The following is a 16,022-nucleotide window of genomic DNA, read 5'->3' on the forward strand; positions in this document are numbered from 1 at the left end:
ACTGAGGTTAGATCACAGGTTTGCATTTATTTTTAGGAGGTCCAGGAGTGGGACTGACAGCCATCACGAAGGATCATGCTGCCTGCTGGTAGAGAGTACTGTGCAAAGGACCCTTCCATCATGCACTGATCCAGGAAAGCCTTTAAAAACATTCAAAAACTTTGCCTGATGATCAGATACAGCGTGCTGCTGCACAGATGGATAGAGCTTTTTTTGCATGATACCCCAGCCTCACAAAACCTTGAGAAATGCTTTGTAATTCTTCAGTTTGCCTCATTTCATGTGCCACTCCGTGAATTACATAATACACAGTGGAACGGGGCATTGAAAATGCACAAGAAACAACTCCCAACAAACAACACAACAAACACACACTGACCAGCCACTTCATTAAGTACACCTCCTTGTATCTACTATCTTTGTCCATTTTATGGTTCTACAATTACAGATTATGGTCCATCTGTTTCTGTGCCACCAAGTCAGTGTCTCTGCAGTGCTGAGAATGACCCACCACTCAAATAATACCTGCTCTGCGAGGGTCCTGTGGGGGTCCTGACCACTGAAGAACAGGGTAATACAGTCAGAGAAACAGATGGACTACAGTCTGTAACTGTAGAACTACAGAGTGAAACTATATAGTAAGTGGAGCTGATAAAATAGACAATGAGTGTAGAAACAAGGAGGTGGGTTTAATGAATTGGCTGGCCCATGGGTATATAAATATTTACACAAATTAATTTCAAATTAATTGATTAAAGTAATTACTGTAGTATTGTATATAGCTGTGGAAATAGTTTGAATGCTAGTGAATGACTGTATTTAACTGTAAATATATTATATAGTTGTGCATATAATTTTTTGTTTGGTTGATGCAGGTTATCCACAATGGTGTGTGGTGTATGTAGATTTAAATTTGATGTATGTATTGATGTGTATGTCCTATTTGTAAACATTCAAAACACATAAAACAGTATTTGTTTTAAAAAAAATGGCAGCTAAGATATTAATGAACCATGTTTGATGTGGAGAAAGGGTTGACTGTTTTTTTTCCCCCTCAGAGAGTTTTGGATAAAAGTTTACTTTTTGTAAATATTAACTGTTCAACAGCAGCAAGTAGCTAATTTTTTAAAATTTAGGTGTCTGACCACAACTCCTGCCTATTCTGCTGTTTCATACAGAGCAAATTAAAACAATTAACGGTAATAAACAATTAACACATTCTCAGAGTCCGGTTTAGGGCCAGATAGCACTGCAATTTGCTGTGTGTGTTTGTGTCTTCCAATAGATGATGCCGTTTGGTTTTAAAATGTTATAATTTGACTTGGTCTAATTGTTTGTACTGCAGGCTGGTCCTGATGGATAACAGTATTAGTGGGTGTTAGTGAACTCAGTGTCAGGACCAGCTGTTTGAGGGAAATCTCTCTCTCTCTGTCTTTCTCACTCTCCCTCTGTGTCGAGGCTATTCTATTTCACACAGACTCATTGAGACGTGTTCATAAATAAAGAATCCAGTGTAAAGCGGTTCAGTGAATGTGGTGAAGAGTGTGTGTAAGTGGGTCAGCGTGTGCGTTTTAGGGGAGACGGAGTAGAAAGACACAGTGCCGGACTCCCAGTCCAGATACACTCCTACTCTGTTAGAGGGGGAGGGGGGGGCAGGTAGGTCAGTTTTCTGACTTTTGTGCCAGAAAGAGTAACTGTTACCAACACAATTCAGAGTCCAGGAGAGGTTGTTGCGTGCAAACACACAGTCATCACTGCTTCCTTTCCTCCCGATTCGTCTGGATGATACTGATAGAACAGCTATATTTCCACTCCACTGAACCTCCCAGTAACAGCGTCCAGTCAGACTCTCCACACTCAGAACCTGTGGCCAGGAATCAAATCTGTCTGGATGATCTGGATACGACTGATCCTTCCACTTAGTCTCTACCTTTCTGTTCCTCTCAGACAGAGAAAGATTTCTGTTCACTGTGTTTGGATCCAGAGTGAGATTAACAGCATCTGTACACAAACACACACACACACACACACACACACACACACACACACACACACAGAGAGATACACAAATACACACACAAAGAGAAATTAGAGGAGACACAAATAGAGAATTTTAATCTGTGTGTGTGTGTGTGTGTGTGTGTAGTGTGTGTGTGTTACATTTCTTCAGTCCTGGTTTTATCCTGATCTTCCCTCCATGATCCACCCTGAAGAACAAACACACACATTCAACAAACTTGATATCAAATTGAAACAAAAATAAAAGATCATTACAGTCCAACAAAAAAACACCCTTCAGACCTTACAGTCCAGATAACACTAAACTAAAATAAAGAATGAAACAGATCATTACGGTATTGGTGAATTCATGTCTTTTGAGTTTGTTGCAATCAACCTTTTTAATGATACGCCTGTGTTAATAATTGTAATATACAGACCTCCAAAGCAAAATAGTAAATTTATGTCAGAAATTGCGGAATTATTATCAGCGTCCACAAACTACGATAATATTCTTCTGTCTAGAGCTGGGCGATATGGCCAAAAATGTTATCACGATAAACAAAATTCATATCGTTCGATATCGATACATACCGCGATAAATGTCAAATCATTATTTCTTTCAAGTTTGAAGGCTGATTTCTGCTCCTGGGTGGTTAATTGCTGTTTTAAACTATCCTTTATGGTCAGAACACGACAAACACTCAAACAGTGGAACATTTCACAGATCTGTCGTGGGACAGTGGGAGAAAGTGTCTGGTGAGCTGTTTTTACCAGCTGGAAAAGCACGGCTATTTTGTAACTCATAATATAAGAAAGAAAACAGATTATTTATAGCTGGTGACGAGCGCTCGGCTAACTACCCCGCTACAAATGACATCACAGTATTCAGACGCCAGCTAGACGACTGGATTTCTCTATACTATCGTAGGAGTTTAAGTGGTGAACCGCAAAATATCAACACCAGACAAACAGAGTCCTCCTTTAGGTACGTTTAAACTGAAAGCGGTGCTTTTGTGTCGTGTTTGATCTACAGTACCATCAATTCTCCGTGTCGTGCAGTGACGGAGCGCTGCTTTAAGTTAGTCAGCTGCTAAAAACAGATAGCCTGGAAAGCTAGCGCTCTCCCGCTCTCCACTGCCTCACAGCTTCCTCAGTTTACTTTTGTTTACATCATGGCCGTAACTGCATGAACTTCTTTCTTTCACTTTCGCTGCTTGGGAATGCACTCATACTTAAATATGACTGTCCGAGCGCTGTAACAGCGCTGTAGTTGTGAGGATTGTGATTTAACGCTGCTAAAGCTGTTAGGATGTGAGTAAAGAGTTGAGTTCACTGTAGGACAGTTACAGTTACGCCACTGACCTCGTCACTCATACTCGGTCACAGGAGAGCAGATCGCCGGTCGCTCTGCTCAAACAGGGAATGTATAACTCCGCATTTCAGCCGTCGCTAAAGACTCATCTTACTCGTGGCCCCCTCCCTCTCTAATCATGTAGAAATCTCGGAAGTGCGCCCTCTCCTGGCGACAGCAGAGTAGTGTCGCTTTCCTTGCAGTAGAAAATGCCACCAAGGCTTTCGCTGAATGTGGAAGTGTGAGAATGGTGTATTATATCGAACATTTATCAAACATGTTGTATCGCTCTATCGAGGAAAAGTTATATCGCGATAATTATCGTTATCGTTTCATCGCCCAGCCTTACTTCTGTCTGGGGACTTTATCTTACATATCGATAGTCCTTCAGATAGTAATTCATTAGAATTCGTTAGACTTCTAGAGACATTTGATTTGAAGCAGCACGTGGGCAGCTCTGCCCACAAGCTAGGTCACATCCTGGATCTGGTCATCACTAAAGGTTTAAACACAAAGGTGTCTCAAATCTCGGCTGTTTTCTTATCAGATCACTTCTGTATTTTCTTTCAAATCAATTTAGAAGTAAAGAAGAAAGTACCTTAAAGTTACTTTAAAACATGTTACATAGACTCAGAAACAGTTGAGAAGTTTAAAACTGTTTATAATAGTTCAGCGACCACAGATACGACTCCATCCTGTAATGATCTAGTCTCCGATCTAAGTGCTAGATTACGGGAAGGCCTTGACCTTCTCGCCCCTATAAAAAGGAAGAAAAGCTCGCACACTCTTAAAAATCCATGGATGAATGCGGAAATACGCCAGCTTAAGAGACATTGTCGTAAATCAGACGCTTATGGAGGAAAACTAAACTGCAGGTACATTATGATATTCTCAAAGAGCAGATCTCAGTCTATAATAATGCTATGAAAATATCCAGACAGTCATACCTCTCTAGTGTAATCAATAGACACAAAAATAATACCAAAATCCTTTTTTTTCCACCATAGACAAACTAATTAACCAAAACTTGTCTGCTAGTGTGTTTCATGATGATTTATCTTCTAAAATCTGTGAAGAGTTCGCAATTCATTTCCAAAATAAAATAGACCTGATACGACAGGGTGTAGCTCAGCAGACGCAAACAAGCTCCTATAATGTTCCTGATAGGTCACCTACATCAGTAATGTTCAAACTAAGTTCAAACTAAGTTCATCCACATGTGATCTTGACCCTGTTCCTACTTCATTCCTTAAGATGGTTTTTGATTGTGTTCACAATGATGTTTTAACTATTGTAAATTGTTTTCTTGTTTTTCAGATGCTTTCAAAACTGCCCAGGTGAAGCTCTGCTAAAAAAGAGTAGCATGGATCCTTCTGTACTAAATAATTTTAGACCAATTTCAAACTTACCTTTTCTAAGTGAAGTCTTAGAAAAGTTGTTTTCAAACAACTAAATACATATCTAATATCAAACAATTTATATGAGAAGTTTCAGTCAGGTTTTCGTTCTAACCATAGTACAGAGACAGCGTTGATCCGCGTTATGAATGACCTCAGGCTCAGCGCTGATGCACAAAATCCTTCTATTTTGGTTTTATTAGATCTTAGTGCAGCCTTTGATACCGTTGACCACAAGATTTTACTCCAGTGTCTGGAATGCTGGGTCGGCCTCTCGGGCATAGTTTTAGAATGGTTTAAATCATATTTAAGTAATAGGCAGTTCATGGTTTCACTTGGAAATCATTCATCAAAATGATTTGCCGTTTCTTGTGGACTCCCCCCAAGGTTCAGTCTTGGGGCCTTTGCTTTTCTCTTTGTACATGCTACGTCTAGGTGATGTTATTAGGAAGCATAGTATACATTTTTCATAGCTATGCTGACGACACCCAGCTATACATTTCTATTCCTTCTGAAGATCAAGATTCTGCAGACAGACTAACCAGCTGTGTGTCAGATATTTCTCAGTGGATGTCACAAAAGTTTCTACAATTAAATCATGAAAAAACTGAATTACCGATTGTTGGTTCAGAAATGATTATTGAGAAACTTCGTTCTTTAGCTTCATCTACCAAACCTGAAGTACGAAATCTGGGTGTGATCTTAGACTCTGAGCTCTGTTTTACCTGCAAGTAAACAGTCACTAAAGTAGCTTTTTATCAGTTGAGAAAATCACTAAAGTTCAGCCTTTTCTATCTCAGAGCGACACAGAGAAACTTGTTCCCTTACAACTCGTACAAAACGCAGCAGCATCCTAACAAAAACAACACAGAGATCAGATCAGTCCTGTTTTAAAAGAGCTGCACTGGCTGCCTGGATCATTCAGGATAGATTTCAAGGTTCTGCTACCAGTCTTTAAAGCTCAAAACAACCTTAAAGCACCTGCTTACATCACAGAGTGTCTGTCTGTTTATGTTCCGGTACGTAATCTAAGATCTGCAGATAGTGGCCTTCAACAGACACCCTCTGTAAAATACAGAAAACATGGAGAGACTATTTCAGTTATTCTGCTTCTAAACTGTGGAACTCAGTTCACCTTTTATTAGACAGTCGAGCTCAGAGCTCACTTTTAAGAAGCATCTAAAACGTCTCTCTTTAACTCAGCATTTAACTAAAACTGAATGTCTCGTGGTTTTTAATCTTGTAATTTAATCTTTTTCATTTTCTTCTGATTCTAATTAAGTACTAATGATCTCTTCTATAACTGTGTTTTATCACTTGTCTGTAAAGCACTTTGAGCTGCCACCGGCATGAAAAGTGCTATATACATAAAAATTATTATTGTTATTATTATTATTATTATTATTATTATTATTATTTTTATCAATATAAAACACCCTTCAAACCTTACGGTCCAGATAAAACTAAACTAAAATAAAGACTAAAACAGATCGTTACGGCATAAAACCCCCTTCAGACCTTACGGTCCAGATAAAACCAAACTAAAATAAAGACTAAAACAGATCATTACAGTATAAAACCCGCTTCAGACCTTACGATCCAGATAAAACTAAACTAAAATAAAGACTAAAACAGATCGTTACGGTATAAAACCCCCTTCAGACCTTACGGTCCAGATAAAACCAACCAAGATAAAGACTAAAACAGATCTTTTTTTTCAATACTAAACAGAAAAAAAATGTACAATGACAACACAGATACAAAATGCTTTCCCCCTAAATTCCCCTCCTCCACCCCAACCTCCCATCCGCCCACCCCCATCCGCTAGAAAATCGACACAATTAACGCAGAAACAAAAGATAAACACCATAAATTTACAATAGCTTAGTATATGCGTCCATATACATAGACACATGCACTTGTATGCATGCATACCCTTTCTGACACATTAAAAAAATTATAAAATAAAAATAAAAATAAAATAAATAAATAGCGAGATTTTCCCATATTTGGATTGTTGGAGCCTTAGCATTGTGAATTCTAGCAGTAGAAAGCTCCATCATAACTATATCATGAAAATAAAATAACCACTTTCTACTATGCAACGTATAAGGGGGCATCCAATGCTGAACTGTCAGTTTTTTTGCTGCGGTCAAACCAGCAAACATAATTTTCCTCTGTTTCTCATTGAGCTGTAGTTGTGAATTGTCATTAAGAAGCAATAAAATTGGTTGAAGGGAAATGACCTTTCCTATAAGTTTAGAAAGTATAGAAGTCATCCTCTTCCAAAATGAATAGATCCCTGGACAATCCTACACCATATGTTTCAAAGAACCAGGTACCCCTAAAGAGCACAACTCACAGTTAGGATTTGACATCAGTTTAGCATGAAATCTTGATAGTGGTGTCCAGTTTGCCCTATGACAGAGCTTAAAGTGAATCAGTTGGTGATTAGGGTTTTTTGATGCCTTAAAGATATTTCTCCCAATCCACCGACTCAGCCTCAATTACCAAATCCTTTTCCCACAGATTTTGTATACTAAGACCAGAATCCTATATTCCTTGCAGCCATGAGTATATGTATGAAACAAAGCCCTTGGAAGGGCACTTTAGTATCTGTTTTATAACTGGATGAGTTACCAGTCCTGATCTCCAAGGAACCCCATATGCTTGGAGCGCCGATCGTAGCCTCAAATACAGAAAAAATGATGTTCCTGGGATATCAAACATGAGGCAAAGGTCTTGAAAACTGTGAAGCCCACCTGAATCATAAACATCACCAAGAGTATTAATGCCCTTTCGATGCCCACTGTTTAGATTCAAAAGGTTTGCTACCTGACTTGATATCTCTATATTACCACAAAGGTGTATGAACATGCTATTTCAGGCTGCACTTAGTTCGCTTCTCAACCACTCTGAAATGAGCTATTGTGTAAGCTATAATGGGACCAAAGTTAAGTAAACATTTAGTGTTGGAAATATTAGAAAACAGTAAATCTTGAAGTCTGATTGGATGAATCAATGCTTCTTCCAAATTCCTCCAAGAGGCAGATGATGAAGTTTCATCCATGTTGTTACAGGACGCAAGTGGAAAGAGTGGTGGTAAAGTTTAAAATGTGGAAGGGACAATCCCCCTTTTGTTTTGGAACATTGCAAAGAATTAAATCGTATTTTAGGGTGTTTACCATTCCAAATATATTTGCGCAGCAGTTTATCTACCTTAACCCAGTAGACAGACGGTGGTGGTAAAGGAATCATTATACTAACAAAATTAATATGAGGTAAAATGTTCATCTTGATTGTTGCAACTCTTGTCTGTAAGGATGCTGGCATGTTGGCCCATCTGACACAGTCACGCTCCACTTCCTTTTATATTTTCTCGTAATTATATTTCACTGTGCCATTCAAAGAAGTCTGAATGTTTATACCCAAATAATTCAGCTGTGTTCTGACAGGAATTACTGATGGCACAGAGATATTTTTTGCGTTGCTATTAAGTAACATCAAAGCTGATTTTGACCAAGTAATTTTGTAACCCGATAATGCTTGAAAGTTTTCAAATGCTAGTAATAAATTGGAGATGGACTTAACAATATCAGTCATATAGAGGATGATATCGTCTGCGTAGAGGGATATAATGTGAGGACGATCTCTAATCTGAATTGGTGATATAACTTTGTTCTGTCTTAAATGCTGAGCTAAGGGTTCAATAGAAAGAATAAATAAATCTGGAGATTTATTCCACGAAGAACAGAAAAGGGGAGTGATTGTAAACCATTAGTCGTGACCACAGCAGATGGGTTATTGTATAAAATCTGAATCATATGAATGAAGTTACGTCATTAAACACCATCCACAGATAATCCCACTCAATTCTATCGAACGCTTTCTCTGCGTCCAAAGACAAGACTGCCCACGGAGCATCTTTTTGTTGTGACTCATGTAAAACATGCATCAAGCGCCGAATATTATCTGCAGCAAGCTGTCCCTTCAAGAACCCAGACTGGTCAGAGTGTATTAATTTGCCAATATATTTATCAAGTCTGTAGGCTAGCACCTTAGAATACATTTTAATATCAGAATTTATCAATGAAATTGGGTGAAAATTGGAACACTGAGTGAGATCTTTACCTTTTTTAGGTAACAAGGATATCATAGCAATATTCATATGGTCATGAAAAGAGCCCACCTCAAATGCAAACTGTATGGCTTCATAAAACACCGGACCAAGAATATCCCAAAAGCACAGCAACAGTTCTGGTGGAATACCATCTGGTCCAGGTGCTTTACCTTTAGAGGTATTTTTTAATGCTAAATGTAGTTCTTCTAAAGATACAGGGCTGCCTAAATCTTCTGCTTCAGCTTCACTTCACTAAAAATCGTCTACAAACCTCAGTCCTAAAATTACCCCTAGATGAATATAAATCCTGATAGAATCATTTGAAAGTATCATTAATGTCCTTTGAGTCAACTACTAAACCTTTTGAAGAAGAGTGGATGGAATCTATCCTAGCAAACCTTTCACACTGCTTTAATTTCAGAGCAAGAAGCTTGCTAGGTCTGCTTCCGTTAAAGTAGTATCTCTGCCGAACTCTGTGTATAATAAACTACTTTTCTTCTTAACAAATCATTCAATTTTGCTTTAACTATGCAAAGTTTATTTTTAATATCTTCATTATATACCCTTTTAAGACTTTGTTCCAATACATGGCATTGCTGTTCCAACATATTGATTCTGTCAAGTCTATCCTTATTCAGATGGGCAGCAAAAGCAGAGGAGAAATTCCTTATAAAGCCTTTAGTGGCCATCCAGACCAACCTTGGATCCTCAACAGATTCCTTATTAATCATTAAAAATTCTTGTAGATTTGATTTAAATTCCATTAGAAAAACCTCACTTTGTAGTAAGCTAGTATTAAATCTCCATCTTGATGACCTTCTAACCTTAATTCCTAAATCCATTACCACCACTACTGGGCTATGATCAGACAATACTGCTGGGAGAATTGAACTAGACTCTACCAACATATTTAAGTTTCTAGAAAGTAGAAAAAAATCAATTCTTGAAAATGTTTTGTGACGTATAGAGAAACATGTGTAATCTTGAGCACCTAAATTATGCACACGCCAAACATCAAGGAGATTTAAATCCTCAATGAACTTAGTCAAAGCCATTGATGCCAGCTGTTGAGAAACAGATGAATTTTGTGTTGATCTGTCCAATCTATAATCAATTACAGCATTCATGTCACCTCCAATTATGAAATCATACCCCGAAAGGGCCAACAACTCTTTGGCTACCCATGGGAAAAAGGTCATATACTGTAGGAGCATACAACGACACAAACGCAATGTTTTTACCATTTATCGAAGTGCATACGTAAGAAAGACGACCAAACCCCTCTTGAGAAGAGCTAACTCTCTGGATTACCAATTTAAGACTTCTCTTCACCAGTATTATCGTGCCCTTACACTTGGAACCATCGCTGGAAGAAGCCACCACTTTATATGTCTTATCCTGCATACGAGATACATCCAGTATATTTAAATGTGATTCTGTAATGCATGCAACGTCAATGTCTTTCCTTCGTAAGAATTCTAAACATTTCACTCTTTTAACTCTTGAATTCAGCCCCCTTACATTCCAGCATAGAATCGATAATTTACCCATTATCAAATGGATTAAATATAGTATAAACGAAAAATGAAAAACAAAAAAAAGTGTCCATACTTAACACAATCTCCGAACTGAGGTCCCTACCCTCCCAACCCAGCCCACAATCCCCATCCCTGAACAGTGTTTCTAAGAAGCATGACAACCACATAACGCAGTCAGAGCTCCAACACTCAGCTTAGTCCCTTGCAAACTAGCTGAACGATTTATAAACATCAGGTTATAAGACCAATCCCAACACTAGGAATAAACAGTCTAAAACAAAATGAACTTCCTAACCTTAATATGAAAACTTCAGCTTAGCCAAAATTAACTTAAAATAACAAAGTGTGGGTGAGATAAGATTCAATCAACAAATGTCCATGGGTTCCATATAATTAACCATCTCTTCTCCATATACTAAACAAATAGCCTAACAAAACTATTCTATACCCTAAGGGTCAACCCAAAATAGACCAACTCAACTTGAAAGAGTTCTCCTTTAATTTAAAGCAAAGCAAATTGAGTTACGTTTCTGCAGCCTGTTACTATAAGCTGGCATCAGGAGCTAACTGATTCACTTAGCTGTCCATAGTGAAATCAGTCCATGTCTTCTCCACCACTGGCTCCCGTTGCCTCGAAGGGAAGCTTTCGTCTCGAAGAAAAGGACGGATCTTTGTCAGTATCCTCGGACAAACGTCTCGTGAACTCTTCTGCCTCCTGAACCGATGTAAACGACAACTGTTTACCTTGAAATGTCACCCGGAGGGTAGCAGGGTAGATCATAAACGTGGACACCCCTCTTGCCCACAGTTCTTTCTGAATGCCACTAAAAGCCTTCTCTCTCTGGACTGTGCGGGCACTGTAATCCGCGAAAAACAGAATGTTTCTCCCTGCGTCTCGGATGGGGTTGTCGCTTCCTCACATTTCTAGCCCCTTGTAGTATGGCTTGGCGGTCTTTTTACCGCAGGACCTTGAATATCAGAGTCCTCGGAGTGTCCGTATTCTTCGGCTGTGGGTTGTAGATTCTGTGCGCCCTTTCAATTTGTAGTGGTTCAGTACCGAGTGAGGGCAACCACTTTGGAAGTATCTTTTGTAAGAATCCAATGGTGTTGTCTCCTTCCCGGCCGGGCGCTAAATTTACGATGCGTATGTTGTTGCGTCTCTCACGGTCCTCAAGTACAGCCATTTTCTCCCATAATTTGTCTACCTCCGAGGTAATCATATTCACCTCGCTTTTCAGCCCTCTAGTTTCAGACTGAGCTTTGCTGACTACCCTCTCCACAACTGCCTCAAGCCTATCCTGTTGCAAATCGAGGGCCCGTATAATGGCATCCGACATGTCAGCCTCTATCGAAGATTTTGGGCGCCTACTTAAAGGAGATGCCGATGAAGATCGATTAGCTTTTTTGGTTGAGGACATCCCGTAGGTTTTAGTCATCCAAATTCGCTGACTATTAACAGAAATAAACCTGAACAGACTATAAAACAAGAGGACCAAGACCGGAGCCTAGAACTCGTCGACCATTGCGCTTGCAGGTCATGTGACCTCTCAGACTAAAACAGATCGTTACGGTATAAACACCCTTCAGACCTTATGGTCAGGATGAAAGAAAATGAATTTCTATCATCATATCCAAACAATTATTATTATAGCTAGAAAGAGAAAGATTGTGAACTAACTTTAAGTTGGCATGAAAAAGGCAGCTAATTGTACTAAAATGTTAACATGGTTGTTAAAGTGTCGCTCAAATGTTGCTATGTTGTTGCTACTGTATCCAAGGTGGATGCTAATGTGGTGCTAGGTGCTTCTTTAAACCCACTGCCACATTAAATTCAGTGCCAACTAAAATGTAATCATAACCTAAATATACTACCACCTTAAATTAAATTTATTGGTACCTTAAATGAAGTTCCACCTTAAATTCACTGACACATCAAATTCAGTGCAACCTTAAATGCATTTCCACCTTAAATTCACTGATACCTTAAATTCATTGCCCCCTTAAATTAAGTGCTACCTTAAATGCAATTCTACATTAAATTCAGTTCCACCCTAAATGCAATGGCACCTTAAATTCAGTGCGAACTTAAATGCAATTAGTAGTAAGTAAGTAAGTAAGTAAAGTGTATTTATATAGCGCTTTTTACAACAGGTGTTGTCACAAAGCAGCTTTACAAGGAAATTAGCATTACAGAAAGAAATCCGGGTCCAAGCCCCCATGAGCATCGCCAGAGGCGACAGTGGCAAGGAAGAACTCCCTAAGAGAAACAGGAAGAAACCTTGAGAGGAACCAAGACTCAGAAGGGGAACCCATCCTCCTCTGGTCGACACCGGATAGCGAAACATTGTTAGTACAAAAATGGGAAAAACAGGTGGAGCAATGATTAATTTGATTAGTTTAGTTCATGCAGCATCAGTGGGGTCAGGTTGTGAGGGTGAGGTTTGCACGGTGTAGTACAGCATGAAGCTCAATGGTGGTCAAGCTGGTCCAGAGGGCTGGCGAGCAGTGGCACCCGATCAAGGCAGAAGAGGCAGCAGCATCAGACGCACAGGATGGGCAGCTGTTCAACTCGGCAAAGAAAAGAAAGAAAGGAAAAACACACAGAGAGTCAGTTCTGTAATTGATTAATTTGATTAGTTTAAATGATTGATTAGTTCAAATTATTAATTTGATTAGTTTAGTTTTTGCAGCAACAGCAGCAGCATCAGTGGGGTCAGGTTGTGAGGGTGAGGTTTGCACAGCGTTGTACAGCAAGAAGCTCAAATTCTACATTAAATGCAGTGCCACTTTAAATTCAGTGCCACCTTAAAATCAGTGCTACCTTAAATGCAGTGCCAGCTTAAATTCACTGCCACCTTAAATGCAAATCCACCTTAAATACAGTGCCACCTTATATGCATTTCTATCTTAAATTCAGTGCTACATTAAATGCAGTTCCAACTCAAATTCACTTCCACCTTATATTTCCTGATAAATTCACTGCCAGCTTAAATTCAGTGCTACCTTAAAAACAGTGCCACCTTAAATTTACTGCAATCTTAAATTTAGTGCCACCTTGAATTTAGTGCTACCTTAAATGTATTGCCACCTTCAATACAGGTCCACCTTAAATTCAGTGCTACCTTAAAACAGTATGTGTTTGAGTCTGTACTGCGTATGAGTGTCTGTGTGAGAGATGTCCATTGTGACATCACTTGTGGCAGTTACATTTGAATGTCCCGAACATTCCACCATTCATTCCCTGCTGGAAAAAATCAGTTTATCGTCCGCTGTACAAAAACCATACATTGGCTCAATTAGAAAAGCACAAGCACACTATTCAGGTATAGGATCAATGATCCTGCAAAGTTTCATTGTTCTACGTCGAAAAACTGTAAGAAGAAAAACTGTTTACGTTTTAAGCGCAGAATAATAATAATAATGACTAGAAAGAGAAAGTTTGTAAACAAACTTTAAGTTGGCTTGAAAAAGCCAGCTAATTGCGTTAAAATGTTAAAATGTTGGAAGACTTTTGATGTTTTTTAAAATGCTGCTAAAATGTTGCTAAGCAGATGCTGTGGTATCCAAGGTGGATGGCAATGTGTTGCTAGGTGGTACCATAAATGTTTCACCTTAAATTCTGTGTCACCATAAATTTAGTGCTACCTTAAATGGATACATTTATCACAGTCAGAACCAAACGATCTCTTCTTCTTTTGAATATGTTTTTGTGCATAATTCATATGTTATGGCAAACAAAGTGTTTCTTACTCTGTATTGCGCTCTTTCTCTCTACAAATGAACATTTAAAGTTGAATCGGGACTGGGTGGGTGGAGTGTATGGTTCTTCTTTTAATACTAAAATTAGAGGTGTACTCATTTACGTTTATAAACACATACCACTTTCTGATGTGCAGACCATTTCTGATAAGGCTGGTAAATATATTATGCTAAAAGGGACTCTATATGGTCAGGATGTTTCTTTAATGAACATTTATTTTCCACCTTTACAGTCGAACGACTTTGTTTCCCATGTTTTTTTTCTAAATTTGCAGATTGAACTGGTGACAATACCGTTATTGCTGGAGATTTTAATTGCTGTTTTTCTTCTCAGCTAGATAAATCACCACCATCACAAAATGTAATGTCAAGCAGAGCCAGAGCAATTTCCGATACTTGCGATGAGTTTGACTTGGCTGACACCTGGCGAGTTTTCCACCCAAACGATAGAGTTTACATTTTTCTCAGCAGTCCATAAGTCCAGTAGTAGAACTGATTTGATGTTAACTTCTAAGGTCTCACTGCAAAACATTCATAGCTGTACTGTAGGGGACATTTTTATTTCAGATCATGCAACAGTTTTTTTAGAGATGAACATTTCTAATATGATTAGTAATCATACCATTGAGATTTAATTCATTTTTGTTGCATGACCCTAATTTCAAGAAATATATGAATAAACAGATTGGGCACTTTTTCAAAGAGAATAGCATGCCAGGTGTCACACCTAGCCTCCTATACAGCAAAGGCTTACATTCAGGGTATGATTATAGCATATGCGGCCAATCAGAGAAGGAGGAGCAGAGTAGAGCAAAGGAAACTGGAATTAGAACTACATGATTTACATCAGAGATTTAACAGATCTCAATCAGATGAGCTGTTGAGTGAATTACAGACAATTAAAGCCTCATTAGAGGCAATAAGGACAAAGAAAACGGAGAAATCTATTTTCTTTGCTAGGCAGCGAATGTACGGGTTTGCAGATAAGCCAAATCAGTACTTAGCTAATCATTTAAAAGATGGGTCTTAAAATCAAAGTATATCTGGGATTAAGGACTTAAAAGGGATCCCTAAGCATTCAATCAAAGAAATAAATGATATTTTTAAGGCTTTCTACAAGCACTTAAAGACAGACTCAATGGAAAGTATGATCAGTTTCTTTTCAAAATTAGACCTCCCCAGAGTCACAGATCAGCAAAAAGAAGATTTGTGCAGACCAATAAGTATTAGTGATATTAAAAAAAGTATTATGTTGCTACCAAATAGTAAAGAGCAAGGTCCTGACAGGCTTAATGCTGGGTTTAATAAAGTATTTGTAGACATCCTGGTATCACCCTTACATGATATGATCCAGTATTCATTTGAATTGGGATGCATTCCCCCTTCTTTAATGGAAGCCAATATCTCTTTAGTTTTGAAAAAAGGAAAACCCCCAGAGGAATGTTCCTCTTATAGACCGATATCTGTCTTAAATCTGGATTTTAAATTGTTAGGTCAAATTCTCGACTAGAAAAAGATGTACCATCTCTTGCTGATAATGACCAGACTGGGTTTGTCCAAGGGAGATACTCTTCGCACAATGTTAGGAGACTATTAAATATCATTCAGCATGCATCATTGTATAGCCCGGAGGCTTTAGTTGTCTCACTAGACGCTGAAAAGGCCTTTGATCAGCTAGAGTGCGCCTATTTAATTTTTACCTTGTCTAAATTTGATTCAGGATAATACTTTATTAAATGGGTACAGATTCTATATACCTCCCCATCGTCTGCTGTTATTATATACAGGCACAAATCTGCAAATTTTAGCATTGGAAGAGATACTAGACAAGGCTGCCCAATGAGCGCATTGTTGTT

General features: G+C 38.5%; 1 protein-coding gene across 1 annotated transcript in view; it reads right to left on the reverse strand.

Annotated features, from left to right (window-relative positions):
- Positions 1-689: 689 nt before the first annotated feature.
- Positions 690-16,022, reverse strand: part of LOC118804778 (NACHT, LRR and PYD domains-containing protein 12-like) — a 62,232-nt gene continuing 46,899 nt past the window's right edge. Inside the window, exons 12-13 of the mRNA XM_036565424.1 lie at positions 2,161-2,207; positions 690-2,001 (exon numbers count right to left, since the gene is read on the reverse strand). Coding sequence (XP_036421317.1) covers positions 1,460-2,001; positions 2,161-2,207 — 589 coding nt within the window. The 3' untranslated portion in view covers positions 690-1,459. The remainder of the gene's footprint in view (positions 2,002-2,160; positions 2,208-16,022) is intronic.

This window comes from Colossoma macropomum, unplaced genomic scaffold (genome assembly GCF_904425465.1).
Source record: "Colossoma macropomum unplaced genomic scaffold, Colossoma_macropomum, whole genome shotgun sequence".
Classification (NCBI taxonomy): Eukaryota; Metazoa; Chordata; class Actinopteri; order Characiformes; family Serrasalmidae; genus Colossoma; species Colossoma macropomum.